The sequence below is a fragment of the Xiphophorus hellerii genome, chromosome 10, assembly GCF_003331165.1.
Source record: "Xiphophorus hellerii strain 12219 chromosome 10, Xiphophorus_hellerii-4.1, whole genome shotgun sequence".
In the NCBI taxonomy this organism is placed as follows: domain Eukaryota; kingdom Metazoa; phylum Chordata; class Actinopteri; order Cyprinodontiformes; family Poeciliidae; genus Xiphophorus; species Xiphophorus hellerii.
Genome location: NC_045681.1, coordinates 2,912,326 through 2,937,644, shown reverse-complemented (window position 1 = coordinate 2,937,644; position 25,319 = coordinate 2,912,326). Strand labels below are relative to the sequence as shown.

The 25,319-nt window shown below is 37.8% G+C and overlaps 2 protein-coding genes and 1 long non-coding RNA gene across 7 annotated transcripts in view; 2 read left to right on the top strand and 1 right to left on the bottom strand.

The window, feature by feature from the left end:
* prr12a (proline rich 12a) overlaps positions 1-1,352 on the bottom strand; it is a 28,074-nt gene extending 26,722 nt beyond the window's left edge. The window contains exon 1 of one of the 2 annotated variants that reach the window (XM_032575184.1): positions 226-1,352. In XM_032575184.1, the coding sequence (XP_032431075.1) occupies positions 226-305 (80 nt within the window). In that variant the 5' untranslated portion in view covers positions 306-1,352. The remainder of the gene's footprint in view (positions 1-225) is intronic. The other variant, XM_032575183.1, reaches the window with a different exon arrangement.
* Positions 1,353-4,354: 3,002 nt separating this feature from the next.
* LOC116727689 (uncharacterized) lies at positions 4,355-6,934 on the top strand. Its single transcript, XR_004340836.1, has 3 exons — positions 4,355-4,487; positions 6,369-6,479; positions 6,777-6,934. It is a non-coding gene; the product is annotated as an uncharacterized LOC116727689 (long non-coding RNA).
* A 594-nt stretch (positions 6,935-7,528) lies between these two features.
* brsk1a (BR serine/threonine kinase 1a) lies at positions 7,529-24,227 on the top strand. Of its 4 annotated transcripts, none has more exons than XM_032575232.1 (19): positions 7,529-8,882; positions 8,972-9,066; positions 9,791-9,876; positions 10,836-10,976; positions 11,089-11,205; positions 12,155-12,188; positions 12,620-12,688; positions 12,782-12,928; positions 13,860-13,891; positions 13,982-14,146; positions 14,956-15,053; positions 16,013-16,166; positions 16,267-16,327; positions 18,442-18,718; positions 19,393-19,456; positions 19,540-19,663; positions 19,963-20,216; positions 21,349-21,438; positions 21,861-22,009. In XM_032575232.1, the coding sequence occupies exons 1-18, from the start codon at positions 8,798-8,800 to the stop codon at positions 21,410-21,412; spliced, it is 2,067 nt and encodes a 688-aa protein (XP_032431123.1). In that variant the 5' UTR covers positions 7,529-8,797; the 3' UTR covers positions 21,413-21,438; positions 21,861-22,009. The 4 variants fall into 4 exon arrangements, with proteins under 4 accessions (XP_032431123.1, XP_032431120.1, XP_032431121.1 ...); XM_032575229.1 differs by having other exon boundaries at positions 7,534-8,882; positions 18,088-18,718; positions 20,006-20,216; positions 21,861-24,227; XM_032575230.1 differs by having other exon boundaries at positions 7,552-8,882; positions 20,006-20,216; positions 21,861-24,227.
* The last annotated feature ends 1,092 nt before the right edge of the window (positions 24,228-25,319 follow it).

Here is a 25,319-nt window from a genome sequence, read left to right as displayed (position 1 = left end):
CAACCTTCTCCTTTCTCCACCCCGCCCACCCCCACGACACACGTTTATCCATTCCTGTTTATAATAATATTACTATGCAAACTGTTTGGATGACAATGCACTACGCACGGCGCTGTAAATGAAGCTCCTGGCTGCCCAATTTGTTTACACGGGAGGTCACACAGTGCCCTGCACAAAGTAGCACGGATTTGATGCATGCACATTGTCTGGATCCCGATGCATTACCTTTTTGCCGTTCTGTCGTAACTCCATCCTGCTCCTGCGCCCAAATCACCAAATCCTGTTCCCGGGTAATTTCTATCCATTTAGGAGCGGTTACAGTGAAAGCGACGAGAACGTAGCAGGGCACGAAAAAATATCCAGTCTTTCCACGTTCTCGCTTTCAAGCTATTTTCCCCGGTTTCATAAGCAAGTCCTCAGGAGTGGAAAACAGCATATTGAAAGAGAAATGGTGGGGAGGAGGAGAAAGCTGGATGAAAAAAGAGGGGGGTCTACGGGGTTACAATCCAACCACCTCCAAAAAAAGCCAGTCTTTCACCTTTTCCTGTGCCTTTATCATTTCCTCGGTCTGAAACCAGTCACGGTCATGATGAAGATGCCGCGGATTTGCTCTCTAATGGGCGAATTGCTTTTAAACATTTGACTTGAACGCGTCCTTTTTCCACCGTCTCTCCTCCCCTTTCTTCAGGCTAGTTTTGGCTACGCTGATGCTAGCTCTAGAAAAGATAGCAATCGACGGGGCCACGTTGGTAGCAATCATTCCCCATGGACGAGCAAAAAGAAAATCCCCAATTTGAAAATCTCTTTTTTTCCCCTCTTGCTCTCTCTTCGCATGCAAATGGTTCCCACCCCCCTCCGGAGCGGAGCTGTGTGGGGCTAGCAGCAGATGCTAGCTGTCAGCAACGACGCATCAAAATAAAACGGGGCTGCTTTTATTCCCCCCAAAATACTCGCTCCCCTCTTTTCTCCGAAGGCCACCCGAGTAAAAGCAGAAACTGGGTCGTTCACACCTCAAAGGGTGACGCAAGAACACGAAAAATATACATAAAAGCCGAACGAGGAAGTGTAAAGAAATAGGCCGCGTTTAAATATTTTTTACTCATTTTCCTCCGGAGACGCCATTTTTGAAGGCGGATAGCCGCTGTCCGTCCTCCCTCTCCTCCTCTGTGTCTCACTCGGTGTCTGCTGTGACCTCCATTCACCGGCTACCAGTCTGCCAACAAGCCCTGCTCGCTCTTCCACATTTTCATTATTTTGAAGGGATAACTATTAATCAACGCCAAATACCGCGCAGCTCGCCCTGCACGCTGCAGTTTGCTGAGACGCATTCGAGTGCAAGCGGAGAAAATCCCGAGTCAACCAGATTTATTGTGCTGGAGAATTTAGTTTGCAAATTCATATCCAGATCTTGACACACATTTGCAAACTAAATGCTGCCAAATGGTCTATGTTTTCTAAAGGTTTGATAATGGAGCAGTAAATCTGAAATGTAATGACAAATACCAGACACCAAGTCAAAGAAGGAGAAGACTGATAAAAAAAGATTTATTCAAAATAAAATGTGAATAAAGATACGTTATAACAAAACAACGAAAAAAGAAACCAAAATAAACAAGACTACACAAACAGAAGTCTATATGAATTAAGTTGACGAAGAATAATTAAAAATAATTCTTAAAAATACTAACATAAGCTATAAACAGATAAATAAAAACAATATATCTATCAATCTATCTATCTATCTATCTATCTATCTATCTATCTATCTATCTATCTATCTATCTATCTATCTATCTATCTATCTATCTATCTATCTATCTATCTATCTATCTATCTATCTATCTATGTGCTATGAAAGAAATGTAATATAATAAAACAATCAAATATGTAAATCTAAGAAATATACTTAAAATGACCAACAACAGAGCTCAAGTCAAATAAGAAAAACAAAACTAATGCAATGTATAAAATAAATTCCATTAGATGTATTAAAAATATAATAATCACTTTCTAATTTGTGTAATAAAATTGCCCTGTAATTGCATATTATTAACTGCAAATAAGCCATTATGTTATGATTACATTTGCCTCGCAATTTTGGCTTGACAGATTTATGACAACTGTACTAGACATTATTAACCCAACCAAAAGAGGCAATGTAACATCTAAATTGTATAGAAGAGATGAACATAAAGAACAAAGAGGTGGAAATCTTCCAACTGTTTCACAACAGATGACATTTCCTGTTTTAAACTTGTTGTAAATCCCTCTGACTCTGTATTTGACCCTTTTTGGCCTCCGCCATGGTTTCGGATTCCATTCATGTTTTCTCCTCCTAACATGGCAACAGTTGTTTACATGCTTCTGTTAAAGCTTATTATTTAGAGAACCTGCCTGGCAGACGATATGTACATAATTGTTCGGGCCAGCAGATGGCACACTGAGCTTTCTAGTAATTATAGTAATGGAGGATCATTGAGCCCTGGCTGGTAGAGATGGTCTAGTAGTTCACACCTACTTGGGTTATTTTCTGACACTTTAAATGGCTAGACTGCTACGCAACCTTGTGTCACTTCTAGGTTTAAAAATAAACTGAGATACAACCAAGAAGGTTATTATTAAACTATCACACAAAGACAGAAGAGTATAAAATACAAACCCATTCAACAAAATATAATATTATTGGAAAATTCATTTATTCCAGTAACTCACGCGTAATATAGAATAATTACACATAAACTGATGTCTACACGTCTTTATTTCTGTTAATTGTAATGATTTCCACATAGAGCCAATGAAAACATGATATTGAATACTAGAAAATTACATCAAACCAATAAAAAAAATATATTTAATACACAAATCTGGCCTTAATCAAAAGCATGTTTAACACCTTTAACACTTTGTTATCTTTATCTCATCGGAGCACATTTCTGGTTTATTTAATATGACAGTATGATCCTATTTGTCCTACATATTCTAAAGGCCATTCAACTGGCTGTTCAGTATCGTGTCAGTGTTTGCTGCCCTCTAGTGGAGAGGTTTGATTTTTTTTCCAGTTGAAAAAAGATTTTAAAAAATATTAGGTCTTGCAACGTCCTATAGTTTATATCAAATATAGTATATTTAATATAAATTATCTTTAATATACAAGCTGTCAAGTGAGCACATTATTAATGCTTGTGCTATCTCTGGAATTTTATATTTTATGCAGACAAAGATTGGCTTGCAAAAAGTAATTATATTATTTGAACTTTGTCATATCCTTTAATATTAGAATAAAAAAATAGTCAAAGTGAAATCGTTTACAGATTTCTAATAAATTAAAAAGAAAAATTAAAAGGTGTGGTATCCATCTTTATTTAATCTCAACAAAACAACATTTTGTAGAACAATAGGCCTTATTTTGGCCAACAAGATTGTGATAAAATATATTAAAGTTTATAAAGTGACAAAATGCACAAAGTTCAAGGAGTACAAATACTTTCCTAATTTATTCTTCAATAACACTGGATGGAGCAACAAAGAACTTATATTCTAAGTTAATGAATCTAACCATAAAATGCTGCTGTTTTAGTATGGTCTATTTTTCCATATTTTAATAAATAATGTAATAAATACGACCATATTTTTGAGAAACTGATTTATTTTACAATAAAGCAAAAGACAATAAAAATCTAAAATAAAATATCATGCTTTTGTTTGTTCTTTTTATTAATTCTGATATGGATTTTTTTTTAAGCAGCTTTTTCAATTAAGCTTCAACTTTGCTGTGATACATGATAAAACTCTGAACACACTGTAATGCACTAATTAAAAACAGGAGATTAGTTATTTTAATTTGTTTCAAACATCTATGCATATTTTCCTGTAAATTTGCAGTTTCTCCATTTTCATCCTTAAAACTTGGAAAATGCCTGTTTGGTTCTTTCATCCTTTCCTAAAACTAATTCTGCTTCCTTTTTCTTTGCATGCAAATTAAACTTTTCCCAGTTCATCCCCTTTAGGCAACAAACTGATTTAAAACTGACTGACCTCATGCGGAGATTTAAGAGGACATTATGATCCATAACAGTTGACCCCAAAGGTCCCGCATTCACACAGTCATTAGAAGAAAAACAAAACAAAGGATATAAACCAGGGAATATTACTTAGATCAGATAATGCAATTATGTAAATAAAAGAAAAAAAATTAAAAAGAGAGAAAATCTTTAACAAGGCAAGTACTTTTCACAGTACATCTAACTGTGAATTTTTGTACTAATTTAATTTCGATTTGCTTTACGGTTAAAAAAGGATAAAAACTTTTAAATAAATTAAAATATAACCCACCCACTCAGTCAACTGTGTTAGCGCCTCTCTCTGTGATCTCACTTGACCGTAGCTGTTGCTGCAGCAAACTTCTGGTTCTGTTCAGTCCAAATGCCGGTTCCTGTTGACGCGGCGCCAGCTCCATGCCAGATTATCAAGGCGGACGCTGACAAGTGGTGAGTTTTAACACTAATTGCTGGAAATAAATACACATTGGACCTGAATGATAAAGTGAATCCATGCCATCAGAAGCTTTATTGACTCCATCAATCACAGATCATTTGTTTACGTTGTTTGACAAACCACAATAGAGCTTGAAGTCCAGGAACACCAAGGTCTTAAGATGCATAAATAGATCAGAAACTTAAAATAGACTCCACACATGAGGAACTGCACATACAGTACCAGGGTGTCAACTCACGTTACAGAGAGTCGCGTTTATTGGCACCCAACGTAAGCATGTCAGTTTCAAAAAATTAAATGGATTAATCTTTTATTAACACAAGTAAAAACAAACAAAAACATAATTTTAATTTAAGGATATTTAGTCACTAGGGGAAGAAATACTGTGTAACAAAACTATTATTGTTTTTAAAAAAGCCCCAGTGACACTATTAGTTGTTCCTCTAACATTTGACAAGGAGGAAGGAAACAGAGAGACGATTGCTTTCCTTTGCTATCCTATTTTTAAGCTCACCCTCTAAACATAGAAGATTATTTTGGTCATATGTTTTGATTTATTATCCTGCCAAAAGACCAATTTTATGTTTACTGATTGAAGCCAAGAGATTGTTATTTAAGATGATCTTATATTTCATCTACATGGTGGAGCAGTTGGCAGAACTGTTCAGAGTTGGATAGTAACTGGATACATTTACTCAGTTACATTTACTTGTGTAACTTTTTTGGAAAAAAAAAAACTTTTAGGAGTAGTTTTAATGCATATTTTTACTTACTTGAGTAATATTATAATTAATAATTCCTAATCTTACTTGAGTAAAATTCGGGTTACTCTACTCACTGTGAGTAACTTCTGAATGAAGAACAAACACGATTTGACCAAAAATACACCAGACACACACATACCTAAAGTTTGTTGAAGTGAGACCTCTTGTTTCTACACAAGCTTCGTTATCTGATGTAATTTTCTGTCTGCTGAGCTTGTTGCTACATTTAGAGGTCAAATAAATGTCCGGTAAAAACCATATATTGTTACTGGAAGTGCTTTTTATTCTGTTCTCAGATATATTTACGTTACCTTCTATGTGTATTGACATTATATTGAAGAAACTGATTTAGAAAATAGTTTATTCTGCTTGAAATTTATTTTTGAATTTTTTTTTTTTTACATATATCACTTTTTCATCTTAGTCTTTAAAATACCAGAATTTGCACTGCACATGACTTTATATTTTTATTTGTCTGACGACATCATTGTAAAATATTAAATCTCATGTTACTTAGTACTTCAATAAATGAAATACTTTTTTACTCTTTAAATAATTTTATGCTTGTAGACAGATGATAACATTTCCTCATGTTTTAAAATTTATTTGATCTTCTTACTTTTTCAATTTAGTTTCAAAAGTGATAAAAAAAATAATGTAGATTTTACTGTTTTTAAAATTCTTTTTTATGCTTTTCTTTTTACTCATAGATGCATTTTATGGAGGGCCTATCATAGTTAAAAACATTTTTCCTTCTGAATAAATGTACTGAAATTAAAGGCTGGATTTTTTAAAATACAGATTTTCTGTACAACAGCAATAAAACATGAATTTAATGTACAGATTTTTACACAACAAATTTGTCACTTTAAGAAGGAGCAGTAATTTGTTACATGGATCTTGTTCCTGATGGCAGTTTACAAAGATGCACAAATTTGAGCTGCAAAAAAGAAAAACGTAGCAAATTACAGTAAAAAAAAAAAAATTAACTGATGCACTTTTAGAAAACATTTAGCTACATTTCTGCGTGTTTGTAATTCTATGTTGGCTAATTTCTAGAACGTGTGCGTTTATGAGTACAGACTAAGTGTGTCATGTCTTGTGTTACAGCGTTCTAGAAAAGAAAGCGGTGGCCTGCAAGGATCTGATGGATGCCTTCCACGCCTGCATAAAAACTCTGTGTGACGGATCCTGATAAACGAAGAAACATGGATTTGAAAAGTAAGTTCACATCCCTACAAACTATCACATGTTTATGCCTGCCTTCTTCTGGGAAAGCTTTGGTTATTTCAAAGCTTTCCTAAATAAACCTTGCACCATAAACCTTGTATGAAAAATCTCTGCTTACTCTGAATCTTATTAATCTTAAGGAGAGAAAGTGTTTGAAGTCAAATATTTTTTTACTTAGAATCATTCTCACAGCTAATAAGACATTAATCAAATACCAAATTTTGCTAATTGGTGAAGCTAATGTTTGTTTCTTCCTCTTTTCCTTCCTTCTCCTTATGTTGCGTTTAGGCGGCCACCAGTTAAAGGTTTTTGCTAGCTTCCAGATCTCCCAGTGAGGAGAAATCTGGAACAAACTGAGTTACCAGAAAACTCAAGATGAATGTAATTCCAATGTGTCCAACAGCACAACACTTGTTTAAATTAAAATAATGCAAATAACACAATGATCCAGTGTGTCTTTTTCTGACATCATGTTTGATCCTTAAATAGCAAGATGTAGGAAAGTCTATTTCTATCATAAGTAAATAAAATTATTTATTTATTATAAATTATTTATTTATTATAAATTATTTTATAATAAATTATTATTATAAAAATTATCACAATAAATGATAAACAATAAATACCCAGCTGTTCTCACAGCAGGTGACTAATTATTTATTCTGGAAGAAATCACATACACCTCATTTTTCCTCAACAGAATTAAAGTATAAAAAGGGGGCATTAATACAAATACACTCCACACTTTTCAGATCTGCATTTGTAACAAAAACATTTGTGTTTTTCTGTCTCATTAAAATCCTAATGAAATATATTTAAATTTCTAGTGAACAAAAGAGAAAAAGTTCAAGGGGGTATGAATATTTTTGCAAGGTAGTTACAACAAATATTCCTGTCGTGTTAAATAAAGTAGTGCGGGCCTACCAAGTTATACTGAAATCTCTCTGTGCCAGCAGCTCCTCATCGTCCCATCCGCAGCCTTAGGCGATGTTTACACATGTCTTTTCATAATAATAGGGAGGGAAGTGTCCTCTGCGGCCCACGGAGCCCACAGTGTGGCAGGTGCTGAGGTGAATGCGGAGATAAGCGTATTTTGAGGAAGGCGACCAGGAGGGCGGGGAAGTGAAGCCAAGAGGAGAGAGGATGGAGAGGGAGTGAGACCCGGATGCTGATGCGAGCGGGGCGAAGGAAGGGAAGAGCGGAGCGAAAATATCGATTTACGGCAAGAAAACGGAGTATCATCCAAGGGGGGCCTTTCGCTTGCGTGAACTGGGATCCGAAACGAGGAGGAAGATAAGCTGATTTGTGCGGTGTTGTTTCACCTGTATGTGTCACCGCCCATGGAGGACACGCCGAAGGAGAGGAGAGGAGCAAAAAGATGCTGTGATCCGCCACTTGCAGTGATGTAGGGAGGCAGAGACGAGCAGAGGCAGGGGACGGGGGAGGACTACGCTACGCTAATGTAAAATAACAAATATATAATTACATACACATGTAAGAAGATGGTTGTCCGGAGAGGACTGCGCGTTTCACCTCGAGAGTCCGAGAGAATGTGGCAGCCGTGCGATAAAAGTGACCGTTTGGCGAAGCCCAGAAACTTCAAGCGGGGTCGGTGTTTGTGACAGGCGCGAGACGGCCGTTGGTCGAGGCGTCGAAGCTAAAGCTAGCCTCAGATAGCATGTTGTTGCACCTGTAAAAACAGGCCTGACAGAGGAAAAAATAACTATTATCACGTTTTCGGAGCAAACATCTAAGCGTACGTGTTGGACATTTCGTTCCTACGCTCAAACAGAAAATGACATAAGTAAAGGCTCTAAAGCAGACGGCTTGTTTTACAGCTATAGTTTAATGACATATATATGTAGTTAACGTCATAAATGTAACTAAATTATACCAATAAGCTAATGTACATACGGAAAACATTCTAGTTAGCCTGCAGTACCTTATAATGTTCATTTTAAGGACAATGGTTGGTATTTAACTCAGTAAGCAGCCTTGGTACGAACTGTCATCCCAGTTTCTCTGCTTTAAACTATATATTTTTGTTTAACTGTAACGCCATGTTTACCGCGTCTTAAAACAGGAAACTATTTATCTCACTTTAATTTTATTTCCACATGGTTTGACTTGTGTGTTATTTCATGATACATGTTAGTAAACTAGAAATAGCTGTGATATCCCTGAAATTTAAAGTTGAGCATAATTTCTTGCACCAACTTATGTAAAACCTGTACAGTACCAGAGAAATTGCAATAAATCCCAGTGCAGTATTAGTTCTAATTGTGTATTAAGCCTTCAGTGGGAGCAGTATGAGTAAGGAACTGTCTTTGAGTCAGTCTGCTCAATATGTTGGGCCCTATCGACTGGAGAAGACTCTGGGGAAGGGGCAGACAGGTGAGAGGACACACACCCATTGTAGAATGAACAATATAAAACTGAACCATATTGAATCAAAATTATATATGTCTCTTTTCTACATTCAGGACTGGTCAAACTCGGCATCCACTGTATTACGGCTCAGAAGGTAGCAATCAAAATAGTCAACCGCGAGAAGCTGTCTGAGTCAGTTCTGATGAAGGTACGTAGCTGCTCTCAAAAAATACACGGTGTTAAAACAAAAACGTATAATTGCTTTTACTCAAAACAGAAAAGCAGGTGTTATTTCTAGCACTTTTAAAACACAATTATGGATTGATTATTACAGTTATTATAATGCTGACTGCTAATATGCCTGAATAAATTTTCAGGTGGTATTGCTGCATACTGCCTCAAACTGTAATCTATCTTTATTTTGAAAGTTCATATTATGTTGCAGTTTTATATAGCTAAAAGTTATACTTGTTTGGATTTCTGCTCTTTTTAGAGTAACACAAGTAAAACAAATTGATATTAGCTGGTAGATTAGTCAGGATATTGACTGACTGTTTATAGAGACTAAATTTGTCTTGTTTAACCAAGGTTAAAGTTTAGTAGCCTTCTTTCAGCCAGCTTATTGGCAGTGTGCAAACTTAAAAAAAGTCTCTAATTTACGGCGAAATACCTACAGCTGTGGTTTATATGACAGCCGTATAAATACGGTACAATTTATGGTAAAATTTTGATCAAATTTTACTGTAAAGAAAAAAATTCTGGCAATAGGTGGGAAGAAGGGACACTGTCAATGTTGCTTGCTGTATTAAACTACAAACAAACTGTGGCATTTCTCCTTTATTTATTGTCTACTTACTTTAATTCTGATGCTTGAGAATGATCACTGCTGTCTGGCTCTGTAGCATTTTTGTCTTTATTTTCTGTTTAACCAGGTTGAGAGGGAGATTGCCATTCTGAAACTGATCGAGCATCCGCATGTGTTGAAGCTGCATGACGTTTATGAGAACAACAAATATCTGTGAGTTCCTGCTGCAATTCAGGACAATTCTAGCTCAATAATGAATTATGATAATAATGAAAACTTGCGAATTAGATGGAGACCAGTACCACTTTGGGAAGGATGAGAAATTTATATTTTTCAAACATTTATCTGCCATGTTTTAGTGCCACTAAAAACGACCCTGTCTAAAAATGATGTGGTCCTTAATGAGATTTTATAAGCTAAGATTGTAAACATAAATCTACAAATATTTGCTCCCTCAAAGTGCCGACATGGATTGGGCATCTTGTTCCAGTAATTATTGATATTTTGAGATCATTTTGGGCTCCTGTGGTTCCAAAACTTTCCAGCTTCTAACCCACAAAGTAAAAATGTAAAAGGGTCATGACCCCGAATCTTTCTTGAGCATACAAGTGTTTTTATCGAGTCAGTTAAAAAGTGGTACAATGGCAACATAATCTGCACCAACAGCCAATGTGTTGCTTTTATTTATCCAAGTCCTGTTTTTTTAATCTTTTACACTGTTTATTAAATACATATACTTTCTCATTTCTCCTTTTGGTATTTAGGTTACTTTTGCAAGATAATTTTAAGACTCCCATGCTTCCCAACATTTATATTAACTCAGAAGCATATTCCAAATAAGAAAAAACTTTGAGATATAGCTGACAAATAGAGACATATAGAAATAACAACAAACAAAGCTAACATCAGAATGTCACTAGGTGTATATTTTTACTCTATTTATTTCAGTGGGTGTGAAAATGAAACTCCTACCTAAGCTGTTTTTGTTTATTATAGCACCAAAGAGATAAAATATTAATTTAATGCAGGTAAATATAAACCTGGCGTAGTCAGTCGTCTTGGAAGTGGACATCATAAACATCCATATAAGCATCCCTGAGACAGAGGGATTTTAGTACTAATTCTGTCTGCTGAAGGATGCAGTCTCATTGTAGTGTTCTGCTTGCTGACAGATACCTGGTGTTGGAGCATGTGTCAGGAGGAGAGCTCTTCGACTACCTGGTGAAGAAGGGACGTCTAACTCCAAAAGAAGCCAGGAAGTTCTTCAGGCAGATCATCTCTGCGTTGGATTTCTGCCACAGTCACTCCATCTGGTTGGTTTTTCGCTTTTGGAGCTCTGGGTCTGAGATCTCTTTTGACCGGGTCAGAAATAGATTTTCTCTTCCGTCTGTAATCTGTGTGTGTGTGTGTGTTGTGTTTTTGCAGCCACAGAGACTTGAAGCCGGAGAACTTGCTGCTGGATGAGAAGAACAACATTCGTATTGCTGACTTCGGTATGGCTTCCCTGCAGGTGGGAGACAGCCTGTTGGAGACCAGCTGTGGGTCAGTACCAGCCCTGTGTGTTAATACAGAACCAGGCTAATTTATGAGCAAAGATGTGAGCCAAGCATTAAACTAAAGATGCACTGATCTAATATTAATATCTGCATCGGTCCTGATATTGAAAAAAATTCTACATTTGGTATTGTTGACAATGTGTCCAATCTATACAGTCTAATTCTATGTTTTGTGCTCTGAGCAATGTCATGCTTTATCATGTATTTTACATTATATTTACACTTTCTGAACCATTCAGGAGAAAGTTTCTTATAGTTTATTTTTATGTTTGACCAAGGTAGTAAACCTATTGTGTTTCTCACTTTCTGTTTCTTTATTATTTGTTTTACATTTACTGTTTTACTTCTAGTTGCACTGACTGACCAAATTAAAGTTGTTTTTATATATTTGACCGACTTTGTGAAGCTATTGGTGTATTTAAGTGCAAATAAATACCAAATAAATTTATAATTCAGTACGTTTACATCTGTTTAAAAAAAGAAACATTTTAAGTGAATTAATTTTGGATTTGGTGAACTATTTCTTTGATAATTATGTATTAAAGTTTGGATCATTAAACTATGTAAAATCCAAATAATTTTTATTTTACTAGCAAAACTCTTCAGATCACCAGATATTAAGGTTTTAAAATCTGATATTTTGAGAATGCCGTGGTGTTATGTGCTCCTTTGTGTAAAATTATGCTAATACCATTAAAGATGCAAATATTTGAAAGTTTTTACGCATCTTTACTGGGGTTCCCAATACGTGAGGTTTGCAGAAACAGAACTTACCATTAGCCACTGAAGCTAAAACCAGCACATCTTAGTTTTTACTCTTTTGAAGAGTCCATGTTGTTAATTCCCTTTTTATGCAGTTATCACTACTCCTGTCTTCACCTCAGTATTTATAGAAATATCAACACGTCCTATAACTCGTTTTTCTTTGGTTTCAGATCACCGCATTATGCCTGTCCTGAAGTTATACGGGTGAGTGCCTTTACCTGTGATGAAAATGAGCAAATGATGTGATTAAATTATTGATTCAGAAGCAAACGCGTTGAGCCACATGAGTTGAACACCAAGTGATGGCACTAATGATTTGAAAACCATTGAAGGTAAACGTGAAATCTCTCAAACTGACGATAAATCTGGGACCTGTGTTGCTTTTATGGGGCTCATCTCTTGTCCAAGTGAGTTTTCGCACTGCGCTCAGCACTTAAAAGATTATCCTGCTCCATGAAATAAATGTTGTTTTCAGAGTGTCGGTGGAGACAGAATAAGTACAGGGATTAAAATGGATTACAGTGTTTCTTTTGACAGAAATGTAGCCATGTTTAAGCTTGTATAACTCATAATTCAGGGAAAGTAAGTGAATTCTATTTGAATCAACTTTAGATTTATAATATTCTGTCTTACAGGGAGAGAAGTATGATGGGAGGAGAGCAGATGTGTGGAGCTGTGGGGTCATCCTGTTTGCCCTCCTGGTGGTCAGTTTTAACCTCTAGTGTTCACAGTTCAGTTTCATTTTAATTTGAAATGTTTTTTACTCTGTCATTTCCTGTTCTCCCTCTTACCTTCAGGGTGCTCTGCCGTTTGACCACGACAACCTTCGCCAGCTCCTGGAAAAAGTGAAGAGCGGCGTCTTCCACATGCCGCACTTCATCCCCCCAGACTGCCAGTCGCTGCTCAAAGGCATGATAGAGGTTAATCCTGAGAAGAGGCTCACGGTACACTACCCGCTTCCACAAGTCAAAATTTTCGAAATTTTCTTTTAAAATTACATTTATTGCACTTTTATTATACAAAACAAGCATGTGATAGTGATACAATTGACATAAGAATTGCATTAAACAATCTAATCCCCAAAGTAATTACAAATAATAGAAAAACAAAAAAAGAACAAGTCACCACTAAGCATCATTTTCTGAATTAATTTCCTTCATAATTAATTTCCTGAGTTTACTGAGAAACTCAGTAAATGGTAGCCATATTTCTTCAAAATTGACTCCCTTCTATCAATATAAGTGAGTCATTCTGATACAATCCATGATGTCACATACGATTTCAATTGTGCATATTTTAGGATTTTAATGTGATAAAACAAGACATAGCACTGCATAATGGTGATGGGGAAGGAAAAGTGTTTTTATTTCATATTGCATAGAGTTCTCAAAGTCCCACTGATTTTGAGAACTCTAAATAAAGTCAGTGGACGTTAGTAATTGCATTTAATTCAATCTGAGAGTAAATGCTGCTGTTTTATTAAAGCTTCAGAACATTAATCAATAAACAGCATCATAAAGACTGGGATCCACCAGTAAAATGGCAAAGATTTCCTTCATTTTGGGGGATCATTGATGAGAAACTGATTTTATCCATTTCTACAACAGTGTTAAAATCAGCCACTGTCTCATTTTGTTGTGAACAGGGCCGGATTTAGAAGGATGTGAGTCCCTGGGCTGGGAATTTTCTGTTCTCTTCCATTCCAGCAAGGAGTAAAGTTGTAAACTTGGATTTGGCATTCATTATTCTGAGATAATAAAATTTATTCAAAGCAAAAAAAAAGAAAGAAAGAAAAAATCAGCCCAGCTCTGCAGCCATCTGGCTGTGAACAGACTGTAGAAACTAATGGCCCCATCTGCCCTGTTCCTCTTACAGCTAGAGGCCATCCAGAAACACTCCTGGTATCAGTGAGTAAAAATTCTTTCTCTCTGCTGTCAAAAGACGTTGCACCATATTTTTAAGTTAATCCCGGTTGTTTGTGATTTGTCGTGTCGCAGAGGCGGTCGTAATGAGCCGTGTCCCGAGCAGCCTCCTCCCAGGCGGGTGTGTGTGCGGAGAATCCTGTCGCTGACCGAGTTGGACCCGGACGTGTTGGAAAGCATGCACTCTCTAGGATGTTTCCGCGACCGAGTCAAGCTTACCCGTGATTTGCAATGCGAAGAGTAAGACCGCTGAGAACTTCAGTGTTCGTCCACCTGTCCTGTCATTTTAATGGATTAAGCAGAACTTAAAGGGGCAATGTTATTTAAAGTCGACTGTTTTGAGCTTTACATCATTTCATAATGTTATCAAAAACATACCTGGAGAGTTGTTTTGATTCTTTTATGCATGTTTGAGAAATCCTTTAATCTCCGTGGCAACCATTCAGCTGTGCAAAACGTCTGGGTGGGTGTAGCTCCGCCTTCAAGGAGTTGCAGTTTCCAAGCTACACAGCACATATAACCCTATGTCCCCCCACACTCTGTTCCTTCAGACTAGCCAACAGCAATTAGCAAACACCTGGCAGACTGCATATCTGCTGAGCTCATTGTAGGAGCTACTTCTGAATGCAGCGCTGGTAAAAATGTTGTTAAAGGGTTAATAGAGGAGCCAGGTTGTGATGACTTCCTGAAGGCGGAGTTTCAGAAAGAGACAGTTTTTAAAGAGACAGAGGCCGAATTTCAAGAGTTTAAATCACCTAGTGACATTTAATTCAAATCATACTTGATATATATAACATTTTTATACAACTGAAGGTAAAATAGTAACTTGATTGTTCTATAAAATGGCAATATGTGCCTGGAAAAGACATAATACTGCCTCTTTAAGGCATAAATAAAGCATTTTAATTGGTTTAGAAATATATATCTTGAAAAGATTACATTTAAACATAAGTATGTGGCTTTAAATTTTGGTAGAAAGGTAAAAATGATTCCTCCATTAACACTATCTTGTGCGAAAAATGTATATGAGACATTGTTTTTATATTTAGAGAAAACCAGGAGAAGATGATCTACTACCTACTGCTGGACAGGAAGGAACGCTACCCAAGCTATGAGGACGAGGATCTGCCTCCACGCAATGATGTTGGTGAGTCAGTAGGGGGCAGGAGAGAACCGTTCAAGAGGGGAAGCTGCTTTTATAAGGTCAACATAAGAAGGGCTTATGCTCTCCGCATTTTGGAGGGCTGAACCAGTTGATCAGATTAATCACAATAAATTGATTCTGAAAAAAATTGTCAGCTAATTTAGTAATCAAATAATCATTAACTGGAGTATGTAGACTCTAAAACATGCCATTTGTTAAAAGAACAAATGGCCAAAATTGTATCAAAAATCTATTCATTTTTGGGCTGAAAAATTTTCTTTTTCTGTAAATATGTTCTATCGAGAACTCCTAAAGTGGTCATTTTAAATTCTGTTAATAAAATCTGCTATTAAGCACCTTTTTACCCAGTTTTTAATTGGTTTATCAAAATTTTTTTAACATATCAGTGTCAATGTTAAGTCAAGCAGAAAGGACTGAGCTTTTCATATGGTGGTGTTAGAAGTATTGTTGTAGTTTCTACAAATGATCAAGCATCCTTTGAAGGAATGCCGTCTGATTGTACTTTAAATAATAAATGTTTATTTTCTTACTTAAATAAATAAATAAATAATTTATTTATTTGCATTTTTTTAATGCACATTGTATAAAATGAGCTTTAGTGATTAATTGAAAAATTTGCAGGAATAGAAAATTTCATTCATCCGATTAATTAATTAATTAGTTATCCGAATAATCACTAAAATGTTTGATTACCATGATAATATCTTGTTGCGTATCTTGCCAAAAAATTAAACTGTTCTAGCTCCTTATAAGTGGATCATCATGTCCCTGTTTAAGACCCCGTGTCATTTAAAATGTGTTTGTTTGTAATTAGAACCACTAACAGCCACACTGGGTCTTTTTTTAGACCCAGTGTGGCTTGCTGCACTGGTTGGAAATCCAGTTTTACTCCAGTTTAAAGCTGACAGAACACATTGTCCCGTTATGTTGACGTTTTTCAGCAGACCCTCCCCGGAAGCGTGTCGACTCTCCCATGCTGACGCGTCATGGCCGCTGTCGCCCTGAGAGGAAAAGCCTAGAAGTCCTTAGTGTTACGGAGCAGGGGTCTCCCACTCCACCTCGCAGGGCCCTCGACACAGCTGCACACAGTCAGAGGTAAGTGTGTGTACATTAAATACAAAATTCTCTCTTTATAGACATTAAAAGTTCATTTTATTCTGTTTTTTGTCACTTTTATGCTGGTTATTTTCAACAGGTCTCGCTCAGTCAGTGGAGCTTCTAGTGGTCTGTCCTCAAGCCCCCTCAGCAGTCCCAGGGTAAGGACTTCACAGACTTTTAATGCACTTTATTATAGAATGTAATAATCTCCGTATGTTAATCTTGTGTCTAATGCCTCTTTTAGAAATGATGATGGTTGCCTGTAGCAATCAATAATTAATATTTTCTGCAGATTGTTACAGCGAACTCCCTCACTAATCACTCTGCAAAATATCAACATCAATTTGCGGTCAATATTTTCACAGCTCTGAAGATGAAAATGTTAAATATGAATCAACTTTCCACAATCTTTTCTGTACTGTCCATATATCAGTGTCTCCAGTCATTTATACGCATTATCACACCACTTCCAGCTCCTCAAATTAAAATCTTTCTCAACAGGAAGTTTGTATTTTCTCCCTTTATGTCATCTCTCTGCCTCCCTGTGCATGTACGAGAACAACTAGTGGTTATTTACTGAAATAAAGTAGTTTCAATTTGAAGCTTACAGTAACAGCATCACTGCACTGTCCTGTCTCTGCACTTTAACTTCGTCTCTGCCACAACACTAAACCCTCTCATATCAATAGTTTTTGGAAAAAGAATGAAATAATCAAACTCAGGGTTTCCCCCAGTGGTAGGGGTGCTAGGGCAGTTATCCAGCGGCCCACCGTGTGTTTGAGTTTAAAAAATGTTTAAAGTTGACAGGAAATTTGAAAATATCTCTAGGTAATTATGTATTATTGGAAGATATTAACAGTACCTAAACATCATCTTAAAAAAGGCAAATATAAAAAATGCAATTAAAGTAAATACTTGTTTTGCAGTTCATTTGTTTCATCCTAGTTAAATTATCCAACTTGTTTTGATCAGAGGTGCACTGATTTATTGGCCAGCCGATTTATCGGTGCTGATTTTCTTAATTTTGGGAGGTCGGCGATCAGCCGATTTTTACATGTGAAGCCGATCTTATCCACTGATCTTATCCACTGATCTTATCCATTGATCTTATCCACTGATCTTATCCATTGATCTTATCCACTGATCTTATCCACTGATCTTATCCACTGATCTTATCCACCTCTGCAAAGGTCTAAAAATCAACCACTGTCCTATTCTGCTCTCCCGTTAGAGGTTTGACTGACAGACCAGCCCACCAGGCCATGTCTGCATGTTTACATTTAACAATAGCTACGCCACTGTTGCCAATTCAGCAATTTTCTTGCTATATTGAGCAGCATTTCAGAGAAAAAAAATTGGTATTGGCCAAAATCAGAATCAGCAGGTAAGGCTTTTTAAATGTTTGGTAATCAGGGATTGGCCAGAAAGCTGCAATCCTAGTTTTGATCCTTAATCTGTGACTTATCACTTCATTCACTGAAGTTGTTAGCATGTAGACCGGTAAAAACAGGATGTGGTTACAGAGTTCCTGTGAATAAAAAAACACACCTGACCTATGTGTTCGCATTCTGACCTCATCATGTTGCCATTTTGCTTCCAATCGTTTCACCAAAGAGACTCCTTAACCTGCCTTTGATATCAATGTTACTGGTGTATAAAAAACCTATAATAAACAAACAAACACCAGTGCAAAAGTAAAGCCTGGTGGCCCGCCAGGCTTATGAAACACTGAGGGAAACCCTGAAACTGAAGCTTTCATAATCAGCAGTTCGATTACATTCATTGTTCATAAGGTGCACTCTTCTGTCATTAAGCATGATATTCATTTCCATCCTTTCTCCATTTTCCATCCCTTCTCTTTCTTGTTTTCCATCTCTCCTCCCCCCACCACTCCCACACTCCTCCAACCCCCCCACAGTCCTACCAGAGCCCCGTCTTCACTTTCAGCCAATCAGACGTCACCTGCGCCACTGCTTCCCCCCTCACAAAGGAGTCCAAACAGGGAAACGCCACCACTCCTCGTTCAGCACGGTCTCATGACAAGCCCAAAGCGTCCCCCAACCCCAAGACCCAGACCCTGCCCACCAAAGGACCCGCTGACCGTCCCCACCTGCAGGCCATCAAATCCCTGCCCCTGCACAACCCATCCTCCCGCTCGCCCTCCCCCTCCCCGCTCCTGTCACCCATCCCTCGCTTCTTCTTCCCTTCGTCCTCTGTCCTCAAGTCAGTGACTAAGAGTTTCTACCCAAACTCTGCCCACTCTGTGCCACAGGTTACCCCCCAGGGCTCTCCGCTGCCCACACCGTTGGGCACCCCTGTTCACCACCCCCACCACCCCTCCTCCACCCCGCCCTCCTCTTCCTCGTCCTCATCCTCATCACGGGCAGAGGGAGGCGGAGGGGTGGGCTCGCTGTCGCTCACCCCTCCCTCCAGCCCAGGAGGGGGCGGCGGCATGGCGGCCAGCAGCCCCGCTCACTGGAGGACTCGCCTCAATTCTTTCAAGAACAACTTGCTGGGATCGCCGCGATTCCATCGCCGCAAATTACAAGGTGAGTTTCTACGTTATGTTACAATAAACCAGTATTTATGAACCTTCACTGTCAGATTACAACCATAAACTTCATCAAAATTTTAAGTTGGGATGCACTGAGCCACTTTTTTCATCTCTGATACTGACTCAGATATCTAAGGTTTAGTATTGTCTGATATGATCCAATATATAATAACAGCACTGAATTGACTTAAGATCTTTATTTTTTAAAACACTTACGTAAATGGACTGAATTACAAATTTGATAACTCTGCACCAGGGCAGCATATTTAAATACTTGGTCTTGGTCAAACATGTAAAAACAACGTTAATTTGTTCAGTCAGTGCAATTAGAAGTAGAACAGGTAATGTAAAATAAATAAAGAAATGGAAACTGACATCTGCTAGAATCTTTTTCAATATTGGGACCAATCCAGTTAATATTGGATCGGTGCATCTTTAGTTTTAAGTAAGAGGCAAACATAAGCGCAGCACAACGGTGAATTCACACTAAACTAATTCATGGTTTTCAACATTTTTTGTTGCTACTTTGTATTGATCTAAACCCATAAAGTACGCTGAGGTTTGTGTTTGTAATGAGACCAAAATGTTGATCTTTTGTTTTTAAACAAGGTGAATCTAGGATACGACCTCCATTACTTCCAGCTGTTTATGAAATTATCTTTAATTTAGATCTTTCTCTCCCAGTTCCGACGTCAGAGGACATGTCCAGCCTAACGCCAGAATCCAGCCCAGAGTAAGACTTTTATTCACCCACTATAACTCTCTTGCGCTGCTACGTTCTCGCTCACTGTTTGCAATTTTTAATTTGCCATCAAGGCTGGCCAAGAAGTCCTGGTTCGGGAATTTCATCGGTTTGGAGAAAGAGGAGCAGATCTTCGTGGTGATCAGGGACAAACCGTTGAGTTCTGTCAAAGCCGACATTGTCCACGCTTTCCTGTCAGTGAGTATCTAATGCATTCTGACCTACATGCTGCTCTCTTGTCAACTTTTATTTGTACATGAGCATGGCTCTCTGGGGGAGAAAGGCATTCACATGCACTCTCATGCTGTGCACCTCATTGCTTCTCATTATTTCACTCTTCTCTGTTTAATTTCTGTTTGAGCTCGCTCATTTGTGGCACGTACACGGGGCACGTTGCTTTCACCAATGGCTCACTCTCTGTCTCTCCTGTCCTCACCCTCACCCTTTGTCTCCCCTATGCTCACGTCGGACCCCTTGTACCTCTCCCGCCTCGTAAGTCTGTCGGTCTCTCTGCTTCTTCTCTGTCTCCCCACCACTCAGATCCCGTCGCTCAGCCACAGCGTCATCTCCCAGACCAGCTTCCGGGCAGAATACAAGTCCTCCGGCGGTCCCTCCGTCTTCCAGAAGCCCGTCAAGTTCCAGGTGGACATTGCCTTCTCCGAGGGCGAGAGGGAACGGGACAGGGAGAGGAGCGAGAGGGAGGGGAGGAGAGAAACAGGAATCTACAGCGTGACGTTCACCCTCATATCAGGCAAATGACATTTACGTACTTTTAAATGGGAAGGCTTTTTGTCCACTGCCCTGAACCCTATTGAGAGCCTCATGGTTATTCCTCCTGAGATAGTAGTATCGTTGTTTCTTAATGAATATGAACTTATTTTCTTTGCATTGTTTGAGGTCTGTTTGAGGAAATGGTCAATGAGAAATTGACCATTTCTCATTTTCTGCAAATACCGTATTTTCCGCACTATAAGGTGCACCTAACAACCTTCAATTTTCTCAGAAGCCGACAGTGCGCCTTTTAATCCGGTGCGCCTTATATATGGACCAATATTGAGTCACAACAGGTCTTTCAACTACGGTAAGCAGCCACCAACTTCATTTTCCCCCGTAGAAGAAGAAGCTCGCGGTGCACGCTGTTTATTCATTTTGGGAATGAACGGAGTTGTCAGAATGCTGGTTTGTAATCTATTAATAAAGTTTGACTGACCTATCTGACTATTTTGTTGACATTCCCTTTAGCGCAGCTCCATCTAATGGATGCATAACGTAACACCAACCTCTACTGTAGCATCTATTCTATGCGCCTTATAGTGCGGAAAATACTGTACTGTAAATACAAATTTTTTGCTAGGAATTTCGGAGACATGTTGTCAATAGTTCATAGAATGAAAGAACAATGTTCATTTTACTCAAATATATACCTATAAAGAGTAAAATCAGAGTAACTGATAATTTTGCAGTGGTCTCTTAATTTTTTTCCAGAGGTGCTTTCAAATCACCAAGTTGAAAGCATTCAATGCCCACATTTGATTTTTATTTCTTTCAGTTAAAAATGCAAAATAATTTTACCTTGAATTCTTTTCTTTTAACCTGTTCAGCAACAAATTAACATATAATATATTTAAATGAAAAGTCCGAAAATGGTTCTCAGAGTTGTACAGTTTCCTAACTTGTTGGTCAAGATATCATTGTTATTAGTTTATTCCCAGCAACACAAATGAGAACTCTCTTTGAAAACCCTTAACTGGATTTAGTCCATTTTACTTATTTTACTTATTAGGTGTGACTAGGTTTGTTTTTGAGTAAAAAGTGGCTGGAGATTTCAGTCAGTCAAGTTTATTTGTACAGCACATTTCAACAACAAGGTTTTGGATCCACAGGGCCGAGTCGCAGGTTCAGACGAGTGGTGGAAACGATTCAAGCCCAGCTTCTCAGCTCTCATGATCAGCCACTGGTGCAAGCCCTATGTGGTAAGACTGCCTATGCACGAGTTTTAACTTCAATGAAGCAGTAGTTCATTTATTTTAAATTGATCTCAAAATTTGACCCTTTTCTTACAAATTTTGACCTTTCAACCTCGGAAATTTTGAAATTAATCTCAGAGATTTTCTAGAAAAACCTGGAAAGTTCTGAGGTTGAAAATGTAAAATTTAAAGTTAAAATTTTTTCAGTTTCAAACAAAAAGAATTTGTGACAATTTGAGCTAAAAAAAATCTGCCTTTTTCAAGAAAATTTCTGGAAATTTCCAAACTCAAAAAGTTGAACATTTTCAACTTTCGAAGCTCTGAAAATTTCCACGTTTTTTCTAGAAATTTTCTTAGATTAATCTAATTGGATTGGTAAGAATGCACCATATAAACCCTGGGAGTGACTTTCCTGTTCTGCTCTGTTGATCCCTTCCCAGATGAGAAGAGCAGTCGTCCCCACGGGACCCCCACCCGCCAAAACTCGAGGCGCTCTGAGGGTGGGGGCGACAGGTGCGAGTGGGGCGACCGAGCAGACGGCGGAGGCATCGGAGGCAGCGGAGGAGTTCTGCAGCGCAGAGGCTCAGCCAAGGAGAGAACCCGCCTCCTGTCCTCTAACGGAACCCAGTCCCAACCATAGGATAGAGCGAGAACACGCTGCAGGATGCTTGAGCTGCACCAGAAACCAGACAGTAATAACTCCACCTTCAAGTTTCCCTGCGAGCTACGAGCCACCCCGATTCTTCCTTGACTTCGTCACTGAAAGTGCTTAACCGTAACAAGGATTGAGCCTTTTTCCTCTCCCATCTTGCATTGTTTTGCCAACATAATCTTGATGTTCTGGATCACCATTAGTCCTACCTTTAAAAGAGGAAGAAGTTTTAAGGAACCACCCTTTATTTTTAAAAAAAGGAGTGTGAGAATGAGCAGTTCGGTATCCATCCATTAAAAATGTAGCTTCCCAAATCAAACAGAATTTTTTTGAAGTGCTGATGTGCATGCCACGACCAGATAAAATAGTCTGTCATACCATTGGTTCACGTCCAAAATTTACTCTTTAAATTAACGGTGGCGCTCATCTCCCTGCCAAGCAACACGCAGATAATAGTCCATCTGGAGAGAAATGTAAATGTATTGCAGCATAAAAACTTTAAATTTTAGCAACCTGCTACCAGGAGGTTCCGCTTTTCTCTTAAGAAACTGCATCCTTGAGTTCCAGCAGCAGCTTTTGTTGATCTAAAGAAAGCCAACAAGTAAGCTAAGTAAGTGAATGTGAAAAAACTTATTTTTTTATTTTGGTTTTTATTTGTGTTAATGTATTTCCTTTTATTTGAGGAGGTCAGAAGCACAGTGGTATTGGTGAAGACGGCAGCAGAAACAGTCTGAACGTTGTTGGCATAAGTTGAGTTGTTTTGTATTTCCTTTTTACTCAGAGACGGTATAAAACAATGCATCTATGATTCTGCATTGGACCCTCGTTGCTTTGGTTGCTTTGGTTTGAACAGATATATGAACATTGCTTTAAGGGCCGTGGGGAGGGCATTGTTAATACGTGAATAGATCTCTGAACCTCGTTGGAGGTGTTTGTGCCCATACTGAATCAGAAGAGCATTCCTGACCTTTGGATCAACCAGAAAGCACCTCTCATCTGAAGCTTGTCTCTTATTGCCATTGTATTCACATACTGACTTGTAAAGAAAAAGACACAAAACAGGAAACTCATGAGTGGACATTTTCATGACGCTGGACTCAAAAGGTTTGCACAGGACTTAAAAAAAAAACAGGAAACAAGCATCTCCCAACAATCCCGCGCTCCTCATCTGAGTGTTCACCAACGAGCCAAGCGTTGGATCTCCAAGTGTCACGCCATTGGACAAGCACGACGTAGCAACTCGGACATCCACATGTTACCCCAGTACTACGCCAGACCAGTCAGTGTTCTTCACCAGTCTTCCATTCAGCACAATATGCAACAAAGTGCAGGAGTTTCAGTTTTTCATTAATTTATTTGATTATTTATTTATTTATTTTGTTATTTATTAATTTATATATTTAATTTAGAGTTCGGTTTTGCCATATGTTTGTTTACAAAGTGTATTCCATGTCATGAGAACCATTTTACTAACAATCTAATTCACTCATAATCACTCTGATTTTCCTTTCCTGCTCTGATAGATGTGTTTTCTTTTCCTCAGTGACCCTCGTCTGAATCTCAAGCTTCTCATGTTTATCTCTGGTATCTGGATTCTGTGTGAACTGATGACTGAGTGAGAGAGAGAGATTAAAGCTTCGCAGCAGATATACGTTGAGCTGATTCCGCATGGCGACTTCGCCCAACCTAACCATATCAAATTAACTACCGAAGCCAAACCCTGCAAGGCGCTGTTTATTTCTTTTTTACACTTTTTTAGCGTTCGCTTCACTCGTTTGCCTCTCTTCACTCCCCGTCACCCCGTCGTATACCCATCATCACCAGACAAAATGTACAGAGTTGTTTGCCTCACTGTTAGTACACACTTTTACGATCGCTCGCCTTCATTTTCGGTTTCGTTTCTCAAACCACCTTCACTTTCATTGACCCAGCCCTGGCTAAGATTGTAAACTATTCTCCATTCATAAGGGTCAGTAGAATAAGGTGTTTAAAAAAATGAAGTGTCTGTATCATAATTTAAATATAAAAAGTGCACTATTATAACTATTGCCTGTGATAAAAGAACAATTATGATTGAATTGATGGTCAAAATAAAGAGAGATTCACATTATTGTTATGGTGACAATAATAAACCTTAAATTTATATGTGTGTCTATTTACTTTCTTAGTTACAAAATTGTTTACCTTTCACTTTCTGTATCCAAATGTTTTAATGATTTTCTGTAGCACTTAAAGCTACTACACATGCTTTTCTTTTTGTATAATTCTCTTTAGGTATAGTTTGTCATCTAGAAAATAAGATGCCCTTGTCAGTTTTACTTTTAGGTAGTTATTTAAATCAAGAATAATCTGCCCTCACAAGACCAATCTTTCATAAGCACATGCCCGTGATGACATCACACAAGATGACTTTATATGTATCCCTTGTTTTTCCCCCTTTTTAGTTGTGTTTTTTAAATCAAATTCCACATTTAAAAGTGTTTAACTGTGTTCTGATTTGAGAACACCTTATTTAAGGAAATATAAACCACAATAAAAATGGTTTGTTAAGAGAATCAGGTCCAGGGAGGACCAAAATGGCTACATCGACAGTGATCATAAAGAAGGCAAGCTATAAGTACTATGTAGCCTGGTTGATGTTTCATTAAGACGATTCTCTGCTGTTTCCTGCAGAACTGCTTCATCACCGCCACACTTTTACATGAAAGTATAACCAGGGAGACAGACTCTAGTACAGTCTGCCAGCATCAATCCAGGCAAAACTAAAAGGAATATCTATATGATAATGTATGCTTTTGTTTTGTTATGATGGTGCTTTCAATTTCATCATGGTAATTTATCTATGGTACTTGAAGTCGCGTCTTTTTCCACGGAGAATGGCTATAAAAGGTTGAAAGTTTACCAAAAATGGTAAACTTTAAAAGTTATTGGAGAACTTTGGAGTTTTCCAATAACTGCAAAGTTATTGGAAAACTTTTAACAATATACACATTTTTTTTCTTGAGATAGATTTGTGTATTACGAAATCAGTAACTCTAACAGGGTATTAAATGAAGACCATTTCAGTGATTAAAAAAAATAGACAAATGAAGTCAGTGTTTTTATATTATTATATTCCAAATGTACTACAGTGATATATTCAAACTTTTATCCGAAACTGAAATCGTGCGCTTCGGTTCAGGAGCGACCTTCAAGCCTTAATTACCAAATTTCCGACACTCTTTGAAGGCAGCAT

Excerpts from the sequence above, each read along its gene's own strand:
- brsk1a (XM_032575229.1), top strand. The coding sequence starts at position 8,798 with ATGAGTAAGGAACTGTCTTTGAGTCAGTCTGCTCAATATGTTGGGCCC. Across the intron at positions 9,877-10,835 it reads TATGAGAACAACAAATATCT|ATACCTGGTGTTGGAGCATG; the intron begins GTGAGTTCCTGC and ends GCTTGCTGACAG. Across the intron at positions 13,892-13,981 it reads CAGAAACACTCCTGGTATCA|AGGCGGTCGTAATGAGCCGT; the intron begins GTGAGTAAAAAT and ends GTCGTGTCGCAG.